Source organism: Macrobrachium rosenbergii, chromosome 5 (assembly GCF_040412425.1).
Source record: "Macrobrachium rosenbergii isolate ZJJX-2024 chromosome 5, ASM4041242v1, whole genome shotgun sequence".
NCBI classification, from domain to species: Eukaryota; Metazoa; Arthropoda; class Malacostraca; order Decapoda; family Palaemonidae; genus Macrobrachium; species Macrobrachium rosenbergii.
The window spans coordinates 54200341-54225476 of NC_089745.1; the positions used below are offsets into that span (position 1 = coordinate 54200341).

General features: G+C 41.8%; 1 protein-coding gene across 3 annotated transcripts in view; it reads left to right on the plus strand.

Annotated features, from left to right (window-relative positions):
* The window catches only part of Ubqn (ubiquilin), a 105362-nt gene that overhangs the window by 41665 nt on the left and 38561 nt on the right, over nucleotides 1-25136 (plus strand). For 2 of the 3 annotated variants that reach the window (XM_067104395.1, XM_067104396.1), the window contains exons 3-4: nucleotides 14816-14897; nucleotides 24134-24540. In XM_067104395.1, the coding sequence (XP_066960496.1) occupies nucleotides 14825-14897; nucleotides 24134-24540 (480 nt within the window). In that variant the 5' untranslated portion in view covers nucleotides 14816-14824. Of the gene's footprint in view, nucleotides 1-2569; nucleotides 2837-14815; nucleotides 14898-24133; nucleotides 24541-25136 lie in introns of those variants that run through there. The other variant, XM_067104394.1, reaches the window with a different exon arrangement.

The following is a 25136-nucleotide window of genomic DNA, read 5'->3' on the forward strand; positions in this document are numbered from 1 at the left end:
TTTTTCTATAGAAAAACATTTTCTAGGCGACCCCTCCAAAATTTCACTGTTTCTATATTATGGCCCCCTTTGAAGATCTTGGGTGTGGCCCCTCTTAATACACTTGATTTCCTTTTACCCAAGGATGCTTTATTCAAAGTTTGGTCAAAATTTATTCTGTAATCCCGGATAAGAAGTCCAAAATGTGGAAAGTCTTTACTGACATTCGCATGTAATACATCCATACATGCATGCATCAGCTGGACAAACTAAGAACAACACCTGAGCTCTCAGCACAGGTGTGCTAATAAAATTGGGAAGGAAAATTATGTAGAATAAGCATATGCAGTGGAAAATCATCATGAAGAAGACAGTTGGACCATGGCATGAACAGAAATAATTGTGAAGATGAAATAGATCATGATAATATCCTTGACATAAACACATGGATGCAGATAATGACAATAAGAATTAGCCTAATCAAAGTTAGTCTCACAGATGAACTTGACAAGTAATCGTGAAGTAATGGGTCGTCCTACAGTTAAAAGTTGACCAAAGATGCTGCAGTGTCTTGAATAAAAATGAAATAATTTCATATGGCTTATCCAGTTATTTCATTCACTCAATTTGATATATATGTCTGAGGAAAAAATGCTAAGAAATTATATATATACTCGGTATGTAAAAATATATATATGAAAAATTAAGTTATATATAACCACTACATATATATATATATATGCGTTATATATATATATATGCAGATATTTCGTTATTATATAAATCTTCAAGGAAGAAATAGTCTTATTTTCCAAATGTAATAAAAGTGTGAACTTGACAAGTAATGTGAAGTACGTCGTATATTCATATATATACAGTTTATATATATATATATATATATATATATATATATATATATATATATATATATATATATATATACGCCAAGAGGTTTGGAGGTGCATACGAGAAAAGGGAACACCGGAGAAGTATGTGAGGTTGGTCTAAGATATGTACGAAGGAGCAAAAACGCAGCTTAGAAGCAGTGTTGGGTTAATTGAATGGAACCATTAAGAGTTGGTTTACATCAGGGTTCTGCTTTAAGTCCATATCTTTTTGACCTGATAGTAGATGTGCTATCTCAAGGAATAAGAGATGAACCCCCCTTGGTGCATGTTGTTTCCTGATGACGTCGTGTTATGCAGCACCAACAGAGGGGTAGTAGAGTCAAAACTAGAGCAATGAAGGAAGGTACTGGAAGACAGAGGTTTAAAGATCAGTAGGAAGAAGACTGAATACCTAAGTTTTAATGAAGATCAAGACTCAGAGATTAGTATGGAAGGAACAAGGTTGAACCGAGTAGAAAAATTTAAGTATCTTGGTTCAACAGTGGCTGATGATGGAAAATTGGATGTAGAAATAACACACACAGTGCAGGCTGGATGGAAAAATTAGAGAAAGGTATCGGGTATCTTGTGCGACCGCAAAATCAATATAAAGGTTAAAGGAAGAGTGTATAAGACAGTAGTGAGACCAGCTTTGTTGTATGGAGCAGAAACATGGCCGGGAAAGAGAGTGCAAGAGAAGAAATTGGATGCGGTAGAGATGAAAATGCTCAGGTGGATGGTGGAGTAACAAAAATGGACAGGATCAAAAATGAAAGAATAAGAGGAACTACTAAAGTCGTAGAACTGTCAAAGAAGCCCCATGAAAGAAGACTCCAGTGGTATGGCCATGTGATGAGAAGGGATGAGACATGTAGGGAGGAGAGGACGATGTGTTTGGCTGAGCCAGGTGGAGGAAAGCTGTCAGAAACACCGACCCCACATAGAAGTGGGAAAAGATGCAGAGAGGGCAGAAGATTATATATATATATATATATATATATATATATATATATATATATATATATATATATATATATATATATATATATGTGTGTGTGTGTGTGTGTGTGTGTGTGTGTGTGTGTGTGTGTGTGTGTATACATACACTACAAATTCTGACTACAACTTCTAATGAATATTTATCGCGGAGGTTTCTTACAAAATCAATTCGGTATTCATCAGTTTAATGTTTTCATTTTGTTTTTGTATTTTATTTTTCTTTTTCCTCACATTCCTTGGTATGCATTGTAGAAGGATATATTTATAAGTTACAATGTTCCGAAAACTAGTGTACTTATCATCCCACAAATTGTCTGATGATATAAGCAATTATGAATTGTCTAAGCCTGACATGTAATAGAACTGGTATATCTTTCAGTCGTCACCCTTTTCTAATACAGAATGAGAGAATAAAACTCTTTTAAAGAATGGGACTTCACACATTTATTCCATGTCAGATGACATTTCGAAAAAAGGAAATAAAGAGGGAGCAGAGATAGAACACACAAAAAGCAATTAAATGTAATAAAAAATTAGCCCCTGCTATGCCACAGGAAAAGATACTGTCTTTAGTTAAAGAGACGTATTTGAACTTTAGCTAAATTCAAAATTCCCGCTACAGCTACAGCTACATGTCGTGTACAATTGAAGGCTAATAGTATATATTTTCCCTAGCATAAATTACTGAAAAATATCATACCATTATCATTTTAAGAAATGTATTTGAGGTTGTATGACATCATTATTCAATTTCCAAATACGAAATGATTTCCTTGTCATAGCGAAGTACTGATGTGATTCATGTTTCGTCATTCAGATTGATCACAAGTAAGGAGTAAATAAAATCCGTTTATTAAGTGTTTTTGACTATGGCGGAAAGCAGCGAAGGTTCCAAGAAGATCAGTTTAACAGTGAAAACAGCCAAAGACAAAAAGCTCATCGAAATTGAGGAAGATGCCGGGGTAAAAGAGGTTAGTGCAAGCCCATGGCACTTTTTTCTTGTCATTCTTTAGACATGTAGGCTATGTCTAGAACATTCTTGGTTTTATCGTGTCCAGGGCTAATATTTGGTCTGAAATTGTTATGCATATCTTAAGTGTGGTTTGGGAAAGCCATATATTTGGCCAGGTAAAGGGGATTTATTGTTGAAACAGTAATCCCCAGGAGGCGTTGGAACACGGTACATGACTTGTCGGCACCGCTAGGCTATAGCGTAGGCAACTCAAGATCTTAGGCCTACGGTGGAAGATCATTAAACTGGAAATATTAAAGCTTTAGACGAGAGCATCTATATAATTCTGGGTCGGTCGTTAAGAATCCTTTGTGCGAAGGACGAATCCTGATTGTGTATCAGTGTTTATCCTTGAAGGGCCAAGCTTTTACAAACATACTTTGACGGCCTATGTCAGGATGACTTGACGTTCTCGGTCTCATTTGACAATGCACCTCCGTTTAGTCGATGAGGTTGTCAAAATTTTTATTCGTTGCCATAGTACAGTTAATTTGTATTTCAGCCCATTCCTAATTAGTTTCGGTAATTTATGGAAGTTAGTGCAGAAATTTCCTTGTTTCTTGTTAGTCAAGCCAACAAAAAACCACCTGAGGCTATGAATTGTATATCCTAACTAGATGCCAGCCCAGCCTTATTAAAGGTGTTTGGGGTCAGTTTTACCCATGGCTTCTCTGTTGTAAACAAGGCCGGGCCTATCATGCTGTGTTGGGGTTAATTACATTGAAGGTTGATGTCTAGTAGAATTAATGTAGCTTAAGCTTCACCATCAATTGTAGGCCTGTTAGTGAATTTTTGTCATATTTTCCATAAATTCTAGATGTTCATTTACAGCTTATGTAATTGTTAATTTTAAAATGAATTTGACTTGAGAAAGAAAAACCCCCTTGGGTTAAACCCTACCTAGACATTTAAGGTTTTGTTAATGTTGAATATAGTAATGTTAAGATTCTTTAACTTCATGTCATCATATGTATAGCCTATTGATGACTGCTTTTCTTGTGGTTTAGGCATTTGTGACCATGGTTGGTCTAAACCACTTTTTTTTTCTTTTTCCAAACCCCCATTGATAACAAATTTGGGTGGGTTAGAGCTAGAGTGCCTTGCATCATAAAGTGATGAACTGAAATTCTTTCCAATCTGACCTTGCACATTGGCCCTTAACTGTCAAAAAGACCATTCCCTATCTTCCCTTGAGTATTAGGCATAACACATCTGGTACCCTCAGGTTGGGAGGTACAACCATAGGGCACACATTTGTTCCTCGAGTCCAAAATCTCAGTACAGTATATGTAATTAATTTTAATAAGCCAGATTGTGAGTTATAAGGAGGAGTAACAATATTACAAGGGATTAAATGATAAACTTGAAGCAATTGCAACATACTTATCAGTACTGTAGATTTGAATGAGTGGTCAGTTGTAAGTGGAGAACAAACCCATAGTGGTTTTGTTAAGTTTGCTTCAGATTACCATCTTGTATGTTGTATTCCGGACATACCAGGTGAAGTTGGGCATATCTCTCGAGTTCTTTGGATGAGGCCAATTTAGTTTAGGCTCACAACTACAATTGATGCCCTTGAGACTTGTGGTTTATTTGTGCTAGTCAAGCACTTTGTTCTACAAAGCCCAAGTCTGCAGATCCTCATCAAGTGTGTGTGAGTTCTGTATCTGTGAGGAAAGGAGCAAAATTGGACAAAGAAAGTGACCTTGTGCTTTTAAAGGAGCCATGTGGTTGCTCTCATTATTCATTATGGAATGTTCCAGCAAGAGAATGGTGATCAAGGGGGGGATTTAGAGGCTGGAGAAATTGAGAATTATTGATGACATTTTCACAATAAAAACAGTAGACCGAGAAGAGTATGGTACGTGTCGTTCATGTTTTTATCAGGAAGTACTTATTTTGCCAATCATTTTCCCAATGGAAAAATGACAGAATGGCTCGATCTTAACTGTTTGTGATATTGAGCTCCTAGTTGTTAAGGAATTGAAGCACCCCAGTATTACCAGGAATGCATAATTTTAGAGCATGTGTTGAGCTGTATGTGATGGACGAAGAAGGGAATGGAGTTAGCATAATAAAGAAAATGTAGAATATAAATTGTTTGGAATATCCTGAAATACTGAGATGTTTAGTTTCCTTACCAGTGTACATATTTATTCCTACATGAATACAAACCATCAGTCTTTACGTAGGAATTACCTTCAGTGCAAGCTGGAGCAGGCTATTCTGCACAACAAGGTTGCTCAGTAGTTGAACTACCAATGGGAGGGGCGAGGGGTACCCTCACCACCTCCCTTCGCTGAGTTACACAACCACTTGCCTTATACTGTAGCCTTCACTTAGAGTGGACGCACTCCTCGCCTTCCTCTACCTGAATATATGCCAGCTGTTCTGCGCTTCAATCCCAGTTTTTCCTGTTTTGTTGTGCTTTGTATGATACTGGTTATAGTTGTGATTACCTTCTTGACTTTTTGCTATGCAAACTCAAGAGTCATTTATCACTAAACCCTGTCTTTGCCCCGGTGTGGGAAAGTGGCGATATACTGTCTGTTTTCTTTCAACCATCAAAGTAGACTCTCACACCGTTTGCAAAAAAATGCTGCAAAGGTGTGTTCAATTACTGATCCTTGTGTTGAGTGGCGTGATTGGTCCCCGGAGCAGTGGGTGCATTTTGCTGGAAAGAGGAAATCCAGGAAGGTTGTCCGCCTGTCCTCGGAGGGACATTCTCCTCCTCTGATGCTGTGTAGCTCCCTGTCTCTTCCCATGCTACTCCCCATTACTGCTGCCTCTAGAGGGGAGGTCATTTCCCTGCGTTCCCCTTTTGCTTCAGCAATGAGTGGTTCATGGGGGAGGGTGGGAATCGATCATGATCTCTCGAGAACTTCCTCTGTGGGGGGGGGGAGCAATCCCCTGGGGCAAAGGGAGACAGTCTCTACTAACCCGTCTGTTGCAGGTGTGGGAGAGATCGGGAAAACTTTCCAAGAGCTTAGGGACCTCTGGCCCTCCCTAGGTCTTCCTGGGGAGCCTTCGGTGCAGGGCTCAATTGCACACGTAAGTGCCTCCAATTTGCCACCAGTCTCTTCTGCGTCAGTAACTGAGACTATGGTTTCAGTTACGGGTTCCAAGGGAACCACAACCACGGCCACATCAACTTCAGGTGTGCATCCGGTCCCTTTTAAGTCTACACTCCTCTGATGTCTCCCGATGCTAAAGATCTTATCCTAGATGAGCTACTGAAGAAATACAAGTGCAACTGCAAGAAGCTTTCAAAGAAGAGACCATGTTCGCCTCTGTCATCTTCGTTAGTGTCTTCTTCACCACCTGCCCTTGCCTCCTACCCTTGTTCTTCCATGGAAGAAGCATTGGGGTCTCTCTACGGCTCTCCCTTGTCCCCAGACAGGGAACCCACATCTCTGGTCTCCCCAACATCCGAGGTGCGGAAGCAGCCTGTGCACGGATCAGCCATGGTGCGGCTTCCCTTCCACAAATCAAGTCCGTGTACGTGGATCCTTCACGTCCACCTACATCCAAGGCACAGGTACTAGACACTGGATGTCTCCAGGTCTGTGGAAGAACCTTCTGCTACACAGGGCTCAAGGATTCGTCCTGGAAGCTCATCCCTATCATGGACCCCGACGTAACAACGTCATCTGTTGCGGACTCCTATGCCTCTGATGCTCCGCATGCGCGGGTTTCCCCAACCCATGCCACCAAAGGCTCTTATGCTCAGGTTCCAACAGACCTGCGCGGCTACAATAAGCATTCACAGTCTATGGACCAGGATGCAGCCTGCAAAGAGAGTGTGAGTGTAACTCCGATGACCAGAGACGTGGTGTCCCATGAGCCACGCCTTGGTTGATCGGAGGACAGGGTCCTGTGACGATGATGCCAACTGTAGAGTCCTCATGCCCAACAGAGCATGGAGGAGGTCCCCTGTTAAATCTTCTTCGTGCGTAGAGGCCTCGGCCTTGAAGAAGATTCCAGCATGTCATTGGGACAGCCAACACTATTGCTCAAGAATGCGCGATCACTTTCCTGGGGGCAGTTCCTGCTTGCATTTGCATGACCGGGCCTACTCTTCCAGGGATAGCTTCCAAGCGCATTCGCGGGATCGTGTGTATTCTCCCAGGGACAACCCGTGTTCATCTTCGTGTGATGGGAGCTCTCCCAGACCCGTGTATTGATTGCCACCGCAGGTCGACAGTCATCCATGGCCTTCCTCTCCTACCGAGACTTCAGCCTCTGGCAGGTCCGTGAAGGGTGCTAGGCCCCTCTCACATGTTCCTCTAACCTTGGGGGTATCCCAGGAGCCGTAGAACGGGCAGGACTCGGGTTGGCGATTGGGATTTGGTCTCCTATCGCAGCCCTTCGTAAACCCCCAGTTTGGTCTCAATTGTCAAGCTGATTGATCAGTACAACAATCTCGGGGAAGAGACTTTGTCCTCTGATGAGGTTGTTCCTTCAGGCCTCAAAGCACTGGTTAGCGCCAGCAAGGAATCCTCACCCTCAATTGAGTTGCTATGGTTGGAGCTTGCCGAGTCGGTCCTAGGCCAACAAGTTCTCCCGTCTCTGGGAGGGAGAACCCACTTCGGGCCAGCCACTCGTTCAAGCTGCTTCCTTCACTCCCTCACCAGAAGAAATTATATAATTCCTTGGAGAGGTCAGTTCCGACAGCACAGGTTGACCCAGACTTAGTTTGTCTCAGTCTTGGTCTGTTGTTGGAGCAGCTCCATGCGGAGGGCATCTCCCTCTCACATCATGAGTCAGCGACTTTGGAGATGACTGCCGTGGCAGTGTTTCAAGCAGTCTCTTGGCTGGACCATTGATCTACTACCATGGCTAAGGTTATCACTTCTTCTTCGTCGCACACTAACGAAGATGTGGCTAACCTGAACAGATTGTTTATGTCTAGTGGTAGGATGATCACCTACCTAGCCCACCAGACAGCTAACCTGTGGGCAAACTTGACGCTTAAGAGGAGAGATGAAGTGCTCTCCCAAGTCTCTTTGACAGGCTGGCCCTTCCTCCACGGGTCCTAGGAAACCCCCAGAATCCTAAGGTCCCTCGTAGGAATTCCCTGCCTTCTTCCCCAGTCAGGAAGGGTGCAAACCAGCATCCCTTTCAGCCCTCTGCCCAACCAGGTAGAGGAGGTAAAGGGAAAAGAAGGGGGTAGGCTATTTACTTCCCTTTGAGTTTCCTCCACCTTTCACCAACCTTCTGGTCCATCTACAGACATATGTTCCCGGCTCGCTGAAGCACCCCATACTTTGGGTCAAGATGAAGGTGATGCTGAAGAAGGGTGCCGTGGAAGTTGTGACAGATTGGTCTCCGGGCTTTTACAACAGGATCTTTCTCGTAGAGAAAGCATCAGGGGGATGGAGACCGATCATAGATCTATCTGCCCTGAACTATTCACTCACCAAACACTGTTCAAGATGGAAATGACATGTTTAGTGCTCGCGGCCATCAGGGAGTCCAACTTCATGCTTACAGTGATCTGCAGGATGCATATTTCCAGATACCCATCTGTCAGTCCTCCTGCAAGTAACTCCGCATTATCCTCAATGGGACAGTCTACCAATTTGGGGGCACTTTGTTTTGGGCTTTTAGCCACTCCCCAGGTGTTTAAGCAAGTGTTCACCCTTGTATCGAATTGGACCTGTTCATACGGGGTACGTCTCTAGAGGTATCTCAGTGATTGGCTAGTCCTAGCAAACTCTTGTTTGAAGTTGCTCCAGGACAGAGATCGTCTTCTCGATTTTTGTTGCAGCCTGGACATTGTGATAAATCTCAATGATTCAGACCTTATACCCAAGCAGAGGATAATGTACCTGGGCATGCTGATAGATATGGCAGCAGTGAGAGTCCTTCCCCTCAGATTCCCATGTCAGCAGGTTCTGGGGGCAGCGTAATCACTTCTGTCCCGACAGGAACAACCAGGTGTGGCAAGTTGTTCTTGGTCACCTGTTGTCTTAGGAGAAGCTGGTCCCTCATGGGAAGCTTCACCTTTGTTCCCTTCAGTGGAGAATGAAGGAGTTCTGGTCTCAAGCAAGGGATCCACCGTCCCTTCTCATTCCTCTCTCGAGAGAAGTGAGACAGGACGTACCCTGGTGGCTAGACAACAGGAACCTCATAATAGGAGTTCAGCTTCACACTCCCCCTCCCAAGATGCTTCTATTCTTCAACGCTTCGAGGGAGGGATGGGGCATACACCTGGAGGAGTTACTCACTTCGGGCATGTGGAATCAGAACAAAAGGCACTTCCACATGAACATCCTGGAACTCGAGGCAGCCCTCCTAGCTCTCCAAGAGTTTCGGGATCGAGTGGTGGGGCGCTCCATGGTACTGATGAGCGACAGTATCATGGTAGCGGCATACGTCAACAAGAGAGGGGAATTAGTGTCCCTTCAGCTTCAGTTGACGGTGCAAGTGCACAAGGGGCAGTAGCACACTCAGTGGACAAGAGGAATATAATGGCAGACAAATTCAGCCATCAAAACAGAATGGTCCCAACACCCAGACATCGTGGAGAGATTGTTTGACCATTGGGGACATCCACTGATAGATTTCTTCACAACCTGGCACAATCTTGATGCGTGTGCTTTTCCCCCCCATTCTGTGTTATTCGTCAAGTGATCAACAGGGATCACCACGAATCTCAGAATGGCCCTGGTGGCTCCCAAATGGCCACATGCTGAATGGTACCTAGAACTGCTAGCTCTGCTATCTGAGGCACCGAGAGAAATTCCTCCCTGGCACAACCTCCTTTGCCAACCCCAAACAGGGAGGTTCCACCAGTCTGTAGAGTCCCTATCCCTTCACAATTGGATACTATCCAGTGTCTCCCGCGATTGAAGCTCTTCTCGACGAGCAACATCGGAGATGTCTTGATATATTTGGAAATCCTCTGCTGACGTCTACCAGGGAAAATGGGCCATCTTCTGTGGTTGGTGTCATGGAAGGGGTTTCTCTCCGGTAGGAGCTATTCAGCAGGGAGTGGACTTTCTTGTTTTCATTCACTGAGAGAAGCATCACTCTGTTTCAGCAGTTAAGGGATACAGAGCCACCCTAGACCTAGTGCCATGCCTAAAAGGCATAGATCTCTGTTCCTCATGGGAGATTGTCATGCTGATGAGAAGCTTCGAAAAGTTTTGCCCTCCCAGGGAACTCAGGCCCCTTACGAGCCTCCATGAGAGTCATCAGACAGATCTGACACTCAAGATTGTTTTCTGCTTGCCCTGGCATCAGCGAGGAGAGTAGGCGAACTCCATGGTCTTTCTTGTAATGTCAAACGCTCGAAGGGATGGGGATCTGTTTCGCTTGAATTTATCCTGGAATTCGTAGCAAAGGCTCAGAATCCATCGGCCCCTGACGTTAGATTCGAGTCCTCTATCCCCTCCCTAGAGGACTTTGTAGGTAATGAACCAGACGAGATGCTACTTTGTCCAGTTAGAGTGCTGCGGTTCTACCTTAAGAGGACTCAACAGGTTAGGCCTGGGTGTCAGCAACTTTTTGTTAGCACTGGCAAAACCAAGAAAGAGGTGTCCAAGAGCACAATCTCTCTGTGAGACTTTCAAGTGGGCATACTCAACGTCAAACGAAGAGGATTCGGGTATGTTCCAGCCCAGAGCTCACGAAGTCAGGGGCATTGCTCTGTCCCTTGCATTCAGGAAGAACCAGTCAGTACATCAGGTGTATTGAGAGCAGGATTGTGGTTCCGCCAGACAACATTCACCTCCTCTTACCTTAGGGACATTGCCCATAGGTCCTTTTCCAACATAGTGGTCTTCCAAGCCTTTTTTAAATAATCTTCCTTCCAAACCCATTACTTCGAAAAGCCCGAAAGTCTGACAGTTGAACAAACAATTGTTCCCGAAGCTTACTCAGATCCTCCCACCAATCAGTGAGTCTCCCTATGTAAAGACCGATAGTTTGTATTCGTGTAGGAATAAATGACAAAGGTTAGAAGTAATTGGTATTTTCCCTAACTTACAAACCTGAGGTCTTTACATGCATTGCCCACCTTTAGCCACCCCTCATTCTGATACCTGGCCTATTAGGCAAGTGATTGCTTAACTCAGCGAAGGGAGGTGGTGGGGGTACCCTTCCTACTGGTATTTCAACTACTGAACAGCCATGTTGTGTAGAATAGCCTGATGCAGCTTGCGCTGAAGGTAATTCCTGGGTAAAGACCTCAGTTATGTATGTTAGGAAAAATACAAATTACTTCCAAAATTTTTCATATTTCAAGAAGTGGAGAAACAACACAAGTGAGTGATAAATATCCCTAATAGCATTGAAGAATCATGTTAAATGCACAAAAAATGTAATAAGAAAATGTAGAAAGTATATGCTTTGCCACATCAAGCCAATCAGCTGCTTGTTGGGTCACCCTTCGTCAGGTATGACATGGAGGCCTAGGTTATGTAAAATTTGGATTATGTAGATGACTTAGAAATAATGACTGTAGTGAGAAATAAAGACTTTAGTGGATAATCCAGTAAGCTTTGCCAGTGACAAGCCAGATTGATAGATGACACACAACAAAAGCTTGCTTCATTTCTGGAGAAGATACATAATTTTTAACATCTTGAGATTGGAGTGGCCATTTCAACACCCTCCCCTTTACGTGAAGTTCACCATGGAGTAATCATCACTGGACTTCCTTTATCCTTCCGTAAAGGGCTACAACTTTATAAAACCTTAGTTTGCTGCCATCCTACTTGGCCTCTGATTTATTTTGTATAAATGCAGTGTGCCACATCCTACTTATCCATGCTGCCATCATAGCCAGAATAATTCATTTAAAGAGAAAATTGTTGATTATGTAAGTAGTTATATGTAGGGAGGTGATCGTTGCAACTTCGTTCATCTCTTCATTTTATCTCTTTTGCAGTACATCAGGATTTGATGGCTAACCTGGTCCAGTTGCTCATGGTTATGCTTGCTTTTACAACTCAAAATGTTTTCAGTACAAAACCACCAACTTTAAGATAACCTTATTTCTGTGCTGGGCCCAGTGGCACTAACTTGTTTGGATGTAGATGGAGGAGGCCCTACTATGCCCACCAAAACCCTGGGATGTTGCTATACAAGACAGCTCATGATGTTGCTATACAAGACAGCTCATTCACTTTTGCAGATTGAGGGGCAAGGGAGAAGGGCAGTATTGCAGATTGAGAGGCAAGGAAGGAGGGCAATAACAGTGTGATTAATTGTTTTTTGTAAAAAATATGTTTTAAAAACACTGTTTACTTTAACCCCGTAAGTCATAAGGTTGTATGATAGATAGGGGGAGAGTAGAGCTTGAATGCTGAGAAGGGAACGATCTCTGGCAATAAGGAGACCTAGAACTCACTGGTTGCTGTGGATGTCAGTTTCATCCCCCAACATCCTGGGAAAAGGATGATATTTAGGGTTTTAGAGATGCTAAGCTCTTTAAGGTTAGCAGGGAAGAGGAGACATCTTTTGAAAGCAGTATCCCATTCCAGTAATACTTTGGTAAGGGGGTCAAGGGTCAGTCTGATATATGCCTATTCCAAAGCCAGGGTCATATGGATCAATGAAATCCTGGAAGAGGACTTGGACCAGCAATGCTGGCAATTCCTCTTCAGCTTAAAAAGGAACCACTGGTGGCCTACAATAGCATGAGAACCCAGACGGAAAAATGCTCAACCTGGCCCACTTTCATAATAAACTATGTACAGAAAATGTAAATAGAAAAGTAGGGTAAAATTCATGACTTGTACAATTATCACAGAAATATAAGAAAGCTAACAAAGAACCAAAATTAGGAAGTTAATGTGGTACAGAGGGAGAGAGAGAGAGAGAGAGAGATAGAGATAGAGAGAATTTCTATAGTTTAGTACATCCTGCTGTCCAGCCTCTCTAGCTATTACTTCTTCATGCAACTGTGGGTTAGTCTCTTAGTTCCACCTCTAGATCATTTTGTTTCATCTCACTTATTTTCTTCATCTTTCTGTCTTGCAGTGCAACCACCCCAACTCCCTCTTTTCACTGTCTTAACCTTCTTGCTGCAAGCCTGTTATTGCCTTGAGTGATGAGATCCATGACCTGCTAATCTTATAACTGACTAATTTACTCCCTTTTACATATGTACTTCAATTCTTTGTTATTTTCATTGCTGTTATAATATTACATGCTACTATTACATAATTATGATGTTTTATAATAGTGGAGTCATAAAATAAGCAAATACAGTATGTAGGTAATTATTCAAATACTGAATTATGTAGCTTTTATTAGTGATTCATTTCAGTGTGATACCTCTCAAAGCATTGGGTAAAGTAATGCTATTTATCTTATTCAGTTTGAAACTATTACAAACCTTGAATGTAGTCTGTGGGCCAAAAATTTCATCTGGAAAAAAACCCGAGAGAAATTATTCCCGTAGGGGGATAGTGCCATCAGTGCACCTCACACTGTACACTAGCCATTACGTAAGGATCTTGCAGCCTCCCTTCAGCCCCTAGCTGCAACCCTTTTCATCCCTATTAGTGTACCTCTGTTCATAATCTCTTTTCTTACTCTCCACCTTCTCCTAACGACTGATTCTTAGTGCAACTGCGAGGTTTTCTTCCTGTGACACCTTTTAAACCTTTTTACTCAGTTTCTGTTTCAGTGCTGAATGACCTCATAGGTCCCAGCGCTTGGCCTTTGGCCTAAATTCTATATTCCAATTCCACAAAAATAATAAAAATAGACTTAGTATTCTGTAGAATATTATCTCCAATAAAAGTATCCAAGCACCGATTTTGTACAAACTGAATCTTCAGTGGTCTTCCATTCACAAATTGAATCACGTTTTCTGTGTTTACATACACCAGGTGCTTGAAATATCTGCTTCCTCTTGTTGTCATTTCCTCTGATCCATGATAATTTCTGTTAAAGCCTAAAATAAAAAAATTATCTAAAGTAGGTTTGTTTATAACTAAGTTACAATAAACATCACTATATTCATTGCTGTCACTATCAGAACTATATGATAGTTCAAGTCTACTACTTTCAGTGCCATTTCCGAATGAAAGCCTCAGTACTACTGTACTTCGTCATCGAGAGAAACCTCCCCTCTCAATGGCATTTTGATGGTTACTGAAGGTCTAGCCCATGTCCTTAGATTATCTCAAGTTTGACATCAAATGTTGCCAATTGTTGCTATAATATAAATAAAAGCTCCTTAAAATACCAAGAGAAACATGTTTTCTGTTATGAGATGACTAACTAGAACCTGAAGAATGATGACTGAGGAGATGAGTCTTACATCATGGGCGAGACCTTTTGATGACTGAGGAGATCACTCCTGCTCAGCAAAAGGAGTAAGAACTGAGTGACTGAGAGTGGCCTAAATTTCCTAGTTCATTCACTTTACGGACCTCTTTTTTTTTTTTTTCATGAAATGTCCTTTTCGCAAGCCACTTAGATTAATTTCATTCTCAACTGCTTCACCTCGCTAAAACTGTCTGCAGTTGTAGGCTGCTTAACTGAAAATAACGAGAGCTTTGTTTTGTCAGTCGAGTGACTGCTGTAAGTCAGGAATGCAGTATAGCATAAGTACAATAAATATGTTTTATTGTGGAGCATAAAAATTTAGTTTTTAATTTTAGATGGATAATTGTCTAGCAGATCACATATGTACATGTACATGAATTAAGTTATAGTGTGTGGAAGAATCTTGTAATATTAGAATATGTCCAATTTGTATGGTTGCACTATTTTACTCCTAAAAGCTTCCAAGTTTAGTTAATGATACCTTGTAATTTTGATAACTTTTCATAGTATGTTTGTTATATTCATTTAAAGTTATTTCATGTTTATAATTCTTTGTTACAGTATTCAAGAATTTTATTAAGCAAAGGTGATGTGTTCTACTTTGTTTTGTATTAGTTCATAAAAACTAATCAAGTCATTTAAATTTCAGTTGCGTGAGATGGTCAGTGAGAAATTCAGTTCTTCTTTGGAACAAGTTTGCCTTATCTTTGCTGGGAAGATACTAAAAGATGGTAAGTACTAACTGAATTAGCTTAACTAATGAGTTATGGAGTTTGTGAAATTTATACACTACAAATTTTTAGTCTCACTGAGCCTTTTTAGAGGCATCATATATGGAGACTGCATATATTCATACATCTTGGGCAGTTATATGTGAAAGGAAATGTTTTTTCATAAAACATGAAAGTGAAGACATTAACATTATTTCAGTGTTAATGGAAGTAAAGTGTAGCTGGTAAATATGACCGAAAGAAAAAGGCTAAAGCCTAATTGTTTGCCTAGTGTATATGGTATACAGAAAATGAAGTACAGCACTATCCTGATTTGTCCCCTTATGTTACTGGATGAAAATCCATGCAAAACAAAGGGAAAGAAGTTCTCACTGCTACATCATAAGACTCGTCATAAAAAGGAGGCAAGCGGCAACCAGTGGAGGTGCGTTGGATTAGGAGGATGTTTTTGTTTTATAATATTTTCATGGAAATTTTACTCAGATATGTTATAATAATAATTTTAGAGCATTATTAGGATAAATATTTTAGGTTGTTTTCACAAAAACATGCTTTAATTGCCGTGAAGAAAACATTTTCATTGTGTTCATTAACACTTTACAATCTTACATTACCTCACTTTTTGTGGTTGTGGCTGCTAAATGACAAAACATACTATAATGATTTTTGCATATGTAATAGGCGAATAAATTTCCTTTAAAATGAGGTATGATTCATAGAAATCGTTTGGCTGGTTTTTTCTTTTATAAGCGTTTTCATAGTTGCAAACTTTAAATGCGTTTTATCATTTTTAAAAAACGGCGTGCACCTTATTACACTCGCCACTCATATGGTATACAGAAAATGAAGAGAGATTTGGGGATACATAAAGAAATATTACGAGAAATTTTGAGATACATAAGAGAACTACTGTGAAGAGAGAAATTTTATATAAGTAGCTTCCCAGTAATTACATAGCTATTAGTATCTTTTAACCGGCTGCTCAAAATTTTGAAATTGCGGGTCACGCTAGTTTGTTTTGGTTATGGCGACGTGTCCCGCCCACTTTCGGGTGTAAGAGAAGGTACAACATAGCAAAGAGCTTCAATTTGTTTCTGCCGACTGTAGTTGAAGGACTGTGGTTGGCAGCAGCTCGAATTTTGGAATTTATACTTTGCTGATTGTTTGCCTTATCTTCAGTTGGTGAGGTATTTATTTTCGTAACCTTTCGGCATAATTAAGATAGTGTTAGGTGAGGTTTGATCATTGGTTGACAACTCTTTGCCCGTGTTTTGGACTTGTATTAGACCCTTCTAAGATGTCTGACACTGGTAGTTCTAGTATTAGGTATTGCAGCAAAGGCTACAATACTAGACTAACTAAAGAATCTTACAATTCGCACACTGTTTGTATCTGTTTAGGGGACAAACATGTTCAGTATATTTACTTTGTGAGGAGTGTAATGACTGGGATATTAAGAAGTGGAAAACTTCAGATGCACATCTCAAGAAACTAGCTAGAGATAGGCTAGGGAATCTAGTAAAGTTTTAGCTAGTCAGGATTCATCCACTAAGTCGGATGCAATTGCACCTGTAATTTCTTCCGATCCCATTCCATCTCCTCCACCTGTGCAACCCTGTCCTTTACCTGGCTCTCACATCTCCGACCCCAACACCATCGTCAGTCTGGAGTAGAAAATCGACACTCGCTTTGAATTGATTGTGCAATCGATCGCTAAATTAGCGTCATCAGTGAAAGTGCTTATGGATAAAAGTGAGTCAGAGCGCCTCGTGGCGCCAAGTGCAAGTGCAGTGGTAGTGGAGGAGGTGGCTGTTCAGCCCGCCGATTCTCCTAGGCCACGGTCCCTGACATACTCCCCAGCACCTGGGAGGAGTCAAACTGGCAGCCTAAGGGAGGTCGGTTGGGGTCTGCCTCCAAGCAGTCGCCCCCTCGGTTCAGTCTGGTGATGAATCCCAGACTGCAACCAAAGGTCATTGGAAAGGCCTTCAAGTGAGTGCTCACTGTATGTCCTCCAGCTCCGAAGATGTTAGTCCAAGGCACGCACGGTGCTATGCGGACAAGTCACGCCCACTAAAGCGGCGTGCAGTGGAGTTTGGGATTTCTTCCCTTGTTCCTTGTAAGAAGGGCAAGGATTCAGCGTGTCCATCTTGTAGTCACTAGGATACCCTGGAAACAATTCTCTTCTGCTCTGACGACGGTCATAAATTAGCGCCTTGTGGCGCAGAGACATTCGTTGTCAAATAAAGGAGCTACTGCATCAGGAGTTGCGCACCCAGCACCTTCATCTCTACAATCAGCACCAGCATCTAGCGTCGAAGCGCCCAAACTCCCATTTGCAGTTGAGCACCCACTGGCGCCCGTTCTCCAATAGGTTTCGTCTCTGACTCCCATCTCGACAGCGCCACCTGAGCGCCCATTGGCGCCCGCTCTTCCACCGCTTCGTAGTAGTGTCGTCTCAGACACTGTTCCTCCGCCAGTTGACCCGATTCAGAGCAAACTGGATAATATTCTCAGTTTGCTTCAGAAGGCTCCTCCTACGGCTCAAGCAACAGCAGACTTATCGCTTTCTCCTGTCTCTTCTGAGGAAGAAGTTGTTCCAGAACAAGATGCTCCTTTGTCGGCGTACTCTGTGCTTTTGAGACTCCTGCTAGTGACTTATCCTAGCTTCTTTTCACCAGCTACTCCCTCCATTCCTGCTTCGACCTTCTTTATGGAAGCCCCCTCAGTCGGTCCATCGAAATTACCGAAATTATTTCTTTCCTCTTCAGCAAAGAAGGCTTCTTTCCTCTTCAGCAAAGAAGGCACTGGATGAAATAGAAGGGTGGTGTTTTGAGAAGAGGGAACAAGGCAGAGCAGTTTTTTGTTTCCCTCCTTCCAAATTATGCAACCGGGGAAGCTCCTTCCCTGGGAGTCTCTGCCTCCTCTCAGGGAGACTTCTCCGGGCCTATCGACTCGGCTAGGAGATCAGCTTTCTCCTCAGCCAAAATTATGTTCATGGCCTCAGAACTTACGCACCTTCTTAAAAATATTTTTAAGGTGTTCGAAGTGATGAGCTTCCTTGACTGGGTGATGGGCGCTCTGGCGCACAAACTTAAGAGTGCTCTTTGCTACCTCAAGAAATCTCGTCGGATCTCTTGGGAGTACTCTTCTGTATTGACAGGGACGTTCGCAATAGTACGCAGGAGTTAACCAGTCTGTACGCCATGGGTATTCTTAAGAAGAGGGAGCTTTGGTGCTCCTTTACTTCGAAAGGCATCACTCCGTCTTAGAGATTGGCCCTTCTATTCTCCCTCTTGGACAAGACATATCTTTGTCCACAGGCTACAGTTCTGAACATTGCCTCTGACCTGCAGAAAAAGAACACTCAGGACCTGCTCTCCCAGTCTACGAGACGACCCAAGGATTCGACTCTTCCTCCCAGACCTTCGTCTCCACTGCAACCTACTCTCTTTCGGAGCTCCCGTTCTAGATCCCAGACTAGAACAAGAACTTATACCTGTTTCCCACAGCATTCCATCAAGAAGTCCTCTTCCAAGTCTTACCTCAAGAAATGAAAACATAGTCCTCCGTACTCAGGTAGGAGTGCGGCTCTTTCACTTCTGGGAATGGTGGTCTCATCAAAACCTATCCATGATCTCGATAACCTCTGTCTGGCCAGCAAAAGAGTGGTTCCCGGATCTACTAGAACTTCTTGCGGACTTCCGAAGACTGCTGATACAGAAGCAACAACTTCTCAGGCAACCTCACTTCTGTCGGTTCCACCAAAACCTGTCTTCTCTGGCCCTAACAGGGTTCAAACTGTTAGGCAACTGCTCCGAAAGAAGGGGTTTTCAAGAACGGCTGCAGACGCAATTGCGAAGTGTAGGACACAGTCTTCAGATAATGTCTGCCAAGCAAAATGGTCCATCTTCAGGTCCTGGTGCAGACAAAATAACGGAGCCTCTTCTGAGACCTCTAGCAGAAATAGCGGACTTTCTTCTGTTCCTACACTCTGCTAAAGGGCTTTCCACCTCTACCATTAAGGAATGGACTTATCATCAAACCAGGATTTGTCTGACCTTATTAAGTCCTTTGACACAGCAAAGCTTAAAGAAAAACCTTTGCTGTCCTGGAACTTAGACGTGGTCCTTAAGTGGCTTTCCAGTTCACATTTTGAGTCCATGCAATCTGTCTCTTTAAGGGATCTAACCAGGAAAACTTTTTCTGCAGGGAAACTCTTTTTCTGGTCGCCTTGGCCACCACTAAGAGGTCCGGTGAAATCCATGCATTAGACAGAAACATAGGATTTTCTCAGGGGAATGCTGTTTGCTCCTTTTCCAGTAGACTTTCTGGCTAAGAACGAATCACCATCGAATCCATGGCCTCGTTCTTTTACTATCAAGAACTTGTCCAAGATAGTGGGGCCGTCTGAAGAAGAAAGAACTCTGTCCAGTAAGTTTTATCTTCACAGAACGAAGGACATTCGTGGCACTTCAAGAAACCTTTGGTGTTCTGTGAAATATCTCTGTAGACCCCTGTCTAAGAATGCCCTGGCATTTTTTCTGAGGAATCTGATTTCCGAAGCACATTCCATGTTGAACGAAGACTCGCTCTCCTCTTTCAAGGTAAAACCCCATGAGATAAGAGCAGTCACTACATCTTTGGCATTTAAGTGCAAATTACCCCTCACGTCAATTGTGCAAGCAACGTTTTGGAAGTGCACGTCAGTGTTTGCATCGCATTATTCAAGGGATATCGAGACTACTTACGATCAATTCAGTACCTTGGGTCTGTTTTACGCGGCTGGCGTGGTGTTGGGGAAGGAACTGTAGAAAGCAATATCTTTTCTTTAAGCTCTTCGCCTTGCTTAGGGTGTTGAGTTTTGGGGAGCATGGTAGTACTATGTACTTGGAGTACCCTCCAGTCTCTTGGTTTTGCAGTTGGGTATTGGTGTTTTTAATTTGATTTTTTGGTGGTTATGGTGACTGTTTACTCTGGTTATTTTGTGTGGTACTGTGCCCTGGGCAGGGACATCTTGTTGTACTTTGCTAGCCCTTGGAAATTAGTCCATCGCTACAAAGTACTCACTATAGTAGTAGGCGCTCAAGGCTTTACCGCCTCACCTCTACTGGATAAGACGAGTGCTAACCAGAGGCAGTATCTACTTGTAGCTCTCTTATCAGGTAAGATTCAACAACATTGATTCAGTGTTAGCAAATTTCTATTCTCAAACTCATTACTATTAATAATGTTTTGGGGTAGACATGTCCAACATTCTCACCTCCATCAATGTGGGAATCAGCTATGTAATTACTGGGTAAGTTACTTATATAAAAGTGACATTTTATAATAAAATAAAGCTTTATATATACTTACCCAGTAATTACATGATCAGAGCCCACCCGCCTCCCCTCAATTGGACATAAGGGCATAAACAAATTGAAGCTCTTTGCTATGTTGTACCTTCTCGTACACCCGAAAGTGGGCAGAGCACATTGCCATAATCAAAACAAAGCTAGCATGACCTGCAATTTCAAAACTTTGAGCTGCAGGTTAAAAGAAAGTAGTATCTATGTAATTACTGGGTAAGTATATATGAAACATTATTTTATTATGAAAATGTCATTTTAGAGAAAAGAAACTAAAACAACTGAACAGCAGGTGAAAAGATGTATCAGTGTGTTTTTTCAAGGTTAGGTCATATGAAAGGATAGGATAGAGATGACAACTTGTCCCCAAACCGTTTGGAGATCCTGGTCTAAGGCCACCGCATTGCTGTTCATAGACTGTCCTCAAGGGTTCAGTGGAGAGTGCTCTTCCTCTTTGGAATAGTTGGTGTAGGGTTCTTCCTTGTTCTTTTCATAGAGAAAGGTGGAGACATTGGTGGAAAAATCTTTGGTATTCAGGACTTTATCTGCCTTTGGATTCTGTGCTTGTATCTGCTAACAAGGATTTTGGGGGTGGCTACACCTTTGACATCACCTTGAGTAGAGGCCAGACCACCTCTCACCAAATTTGTTGACATTTGCCATGATGGTAGTGTTGTCCCTCATCAGCACTACTTTAAGCACTGTGCCCATTTACAGAATGTTGATGTGCAGATGAGAACTGTCCTGTGTACAAACACCCAAAGTGAACAAGCCCTACCCCTCCTTTAGTGTTTTCAAGAAAAGAAGCACCTCCATATGTGTTGAGTTCAACTGAACTCCCATGAAGAGGGTTCTGTCTTCTAGCCACCTGGTTGTTCCTGTTAAGATATAAACTGCTCTGACTACTCCCTGAACTTACTGATGTTATCCTTTAGATCAGCTTTTCCCTGTGTATCAGAATCCACAGATCATAATAAAAATTTCCAAATTCCATAGCAACAACAGGATCAGCCCATCATTAACATAATATAGTATATGAATCCTGAGCAAATGGACCTAAACAGACCCCAGAGAGGAATGGGATATAGAATTTAGGCCAAAGGCAGAGTGCTGGGACCTATTAGGTCATTCAGCTCTGAAAGGGAAATTTTGAGTAGAAAGGTTTGAAAGGTGAAGCAGGAGGAAAACCTCGTAGTTGCACTATGAAACAATTGTTATGAGAGGATAGATAGCAAGATGGAAGAAAGAGAATATGAATGAAGATACAGTAAAAGGCAGTTGGTAAGGCAGGCCTTGAGTCGGCAGTTCACCATGCCATTGAACTGGTATATCCTGAGATGTTAGATCATTTGCCTTTCCCTTTTTCAGCCTGATCCATGCATTGATCACACTAAGTCTCGGGATGTTCATGGTGGCTCCTCATTGCTCACTACTATACTCTAGCTACAAAAGGTTGAGACTCGAAGGTGATTAGCACTGCTGCCTTATTTTCTTGAACCCATTTAAACTTTTCAGGAAAAGGATGATAATTTGGTAGATTTGGCATTTTTTTTTTTTTGAGCAGTGCTGCAATTTCCTTGTGTATGGATGATTAATAGAGGTGACTGCAGTTCACAGTAATAAGGGGATTGTCTGTCACCTCCCTCCAGTCATCAGTACAAAAGCAAAACAAAAAGATCAAAACATTATACTTGGACCTTGCTGTACATTTTTCATTTTGCTCAATACATGATTTAATTAAAGGTGTATATATATATATATATATGTGTGTGTGTGTGTGTGTGTGTGTGTGTGTGTGTGTGTGTGTGTGTATACAGTATACCTTTTATGTATAAAGTACATACACGAATATATATGCATGCATACACGTGCATACGTTACTTAAAAATGAACTTACTTGTAAGTAAAAACAAACAGCTGGGCTGTACTCTTGAATATCCATTCTCAGGATTAACGTTAACCTCAAGGTTATTCCTGAAAGTGTACCTTTGTAGATTAGGATTAAATACCTCCTCCAGCATGATGGGGAAACATGCGAATGCCACTAAGTATAGGAAAGTCTCAACCTTTCATAGCTAGGCTATAGCTGATTGATATCCTGATCTGCTTGGCTTCCTTGTCAAGATGTTGAGAGTTATCTTTATGGCCAACATAACTGAGGTACTGACAGTGTGGAATCACTTGTGCTTCATGGCTGAAGACTCTCCAGCAGCTTCTGTAAATGAGATGCTTTTCTCAGAACAGCACAATATGTTTGTTGCTGTCCTACAGTATCTTTGGTACTGTCCTTAAGTCCCCAGCATATGTTTTCAGGTTTAGTGGGCCACCTTTTGTCATTGGTGACATGGAGAAGATATCTTTTGGTTGAAGTACTTTTCAGCAGATCTTGGACTTCTCACTCTATCTCTGCCAAAACAAGATATAATTCAGTCCTTTCCCAGCTGCTCCTGCTAAAAGACAAGGACAGTTTTTTTCAATTAGAGAGCTTCAAGCAGTCTTGTCCACCCTGCAAACCACTGTTGGAGCCCCCAATGGAGCCATTTGAAAGGAATGTGATGCTAGTCGTAACTTTGGCAAATTGAGTAGATGAGCTGTACTCTCTCTCTCTCTCTCTCTCTCTCTCTCTCTCTCTCTCTCTCTCTCTCTCTCTCTCTCTCTCTCTCTCTCTCTCTCTCTCTCTCTCTCTCTCTCTCTCTCTCTCTCTCTCTCTCTCTCTCTCTCTCTCTCTCTCTCTCTCTCTCTCTCTCTCTCTCTCTCTCTCTCTCTCTCTGCTGCACATAAGGGTTGATCTCTCATCCTTGCACGCTCTGAGTTTGATGCAAACACTCAGAACCCATGGGTTGATCTCTGACACCTCCCCATGCAGGGCTTAGGTAAAGACCAAGAGGAAATGCTGTTGTTTCTAGGGAGTCTTTGAGTAGGGATGACAATTCAGTAGTACTGGCAGGCATAAGAGTTAGGTTCCCAAGAGCACCTTGCTCTGTCCTTGGGAGATCTTCAAGTAGGTGTTGAAGTTGTTTGGCAAGGATGATGACTATACACGGGGAAACGATTCACAAAGTCAGGAGCATTGCTTTCTGACTTTAAGCTCACATAGAAGACCTTGGGTTACATAAGCAATATTCAGTGCCGTCATTGCACTAGGCATTACTTAAGGTTTTTTGCTGCATCCCTTCAACCCCAAGGTTTTTTGCTGCATCCCTTCAACCCCTAGCTGCATGTCTATCGAATTGGGACTTACTCTGTCGTCAGTGGACAGTGAAATAAGCCCAATGTCATTGCATTGCCTGGAAACTTTAGGCAGTATTCTCCATTTTTTTCATTCAGAAGCTCTTTTTAATTCCATCAGTGCTGGCTTTGGTACTGTATGAGCTTAATTTGAAAAAAACATCATTCAATCTCAAAAAGTAAAATTTACCAAATACAGTTTCAATTTTTATCATGTGTTGTAATGTTAGGTAGATTTGGTAGACCTATTAGGTAATGATTGTACAGTGGCAAAATTGACTTTTGGTGAGATTCTTATAATAGAACCAGCTTGCTTAACTTTAGTTGTAAGTTAGAAGCAGAATAAGATATTCTTGGCACATTAAATTTATTATTGTAATTGCTTCAAATTTCATTGGAAAATTTACCAAGTTTTGTTGGGGAAGCTAATCATAAGTAATAAAGAGTAGTACAGTAATATATAACTATTGGTGGAAGGCTTGTTAATGCTACTTTACCAATATTATTGTGTTATATATGCAGCCATGAGAAAAGCGAGCCACAAACCTTCCATAGAGGTTTTTGATATTCCTATACTTAATGGTGCTAGCACATAATCCATACCTGTTGGGTAGACTTGAATTATCCCAGGTTTTATCAAAAACTTTTTATTTCTTGCAGGTGAAAAATTAGATCAGCACAATATCAAAGATGGACTTACTGTTCACCTTGTCATTAAAGGTGGAAGTTCCAATGCCCAACCAAATAACCGTCCTGCCTCTTCTACTACTTCGCCAGTAATCCAGAATAATTCTACTGCTGCAAACAATCAAGCTAACACAGCCAACAGTTTTGCTGGCCTTGGTGGTCTGGGTGGGTTAGGGCTTGGTTTAGGAGGCTTAGGAAACTTGGGAGTAGGTAACCCAAATTTCCAAGAATTGCAACAAAGAATGCAACGTGAAATGTTAAGCAATCCTGAAATGATGAGACAGATAATGGATAACCCATTTGTTCAGCAACTTATGAATAATCCTGAATACATGAGGGCCATCATTACTTCTAACCCACAGATGCAGCAGTTAATGGAAGTAAGTGCATTGCCTATTTAGAGCAGTTACTGTAAATTGAATATTTTCACATTCAATTCTTGAAACTTTGTTGGTTGCATTTCTTATTTATGCATTTTTTTTTTTTTTGGCATTAGAGGATATTAAATGAATGCTTATCCTTTCCATCTACTTCTTTTAAAATTTTGATTACTAAATGAGGCATAAATGATGAGTTTTACCATAATAGTTTAAGTCTTGGTGACTTTTTCTCAACATTGAATGGATTCATAGACCATAAGTTATCACTGTATTGTATGGTTTCATAGACTTTATGCATGGCTACATATGTTCATTACTCCTGTGCTATAGTTGTTCATTATTCATGATATGAGAAGACCATATTACAAATTAGGAACTTACAGATAGTAATGGTGTTACGACAGATGCTGAAGTTTGTTGTGCTTTGAACTTATGCTGATAATGGGTTAGGAGCATTCAAACTCCTGTAGGAAAGCCCAGAAAATCTTGGAAAAGGGCCATAGATGTAGATCTAGGCTAAAGGCGATTTCAGGTGTAAAGACACGATACAGTAAAGAGAACTTACTTTACTTCTAACCATTTGAAAAGTTAGACAT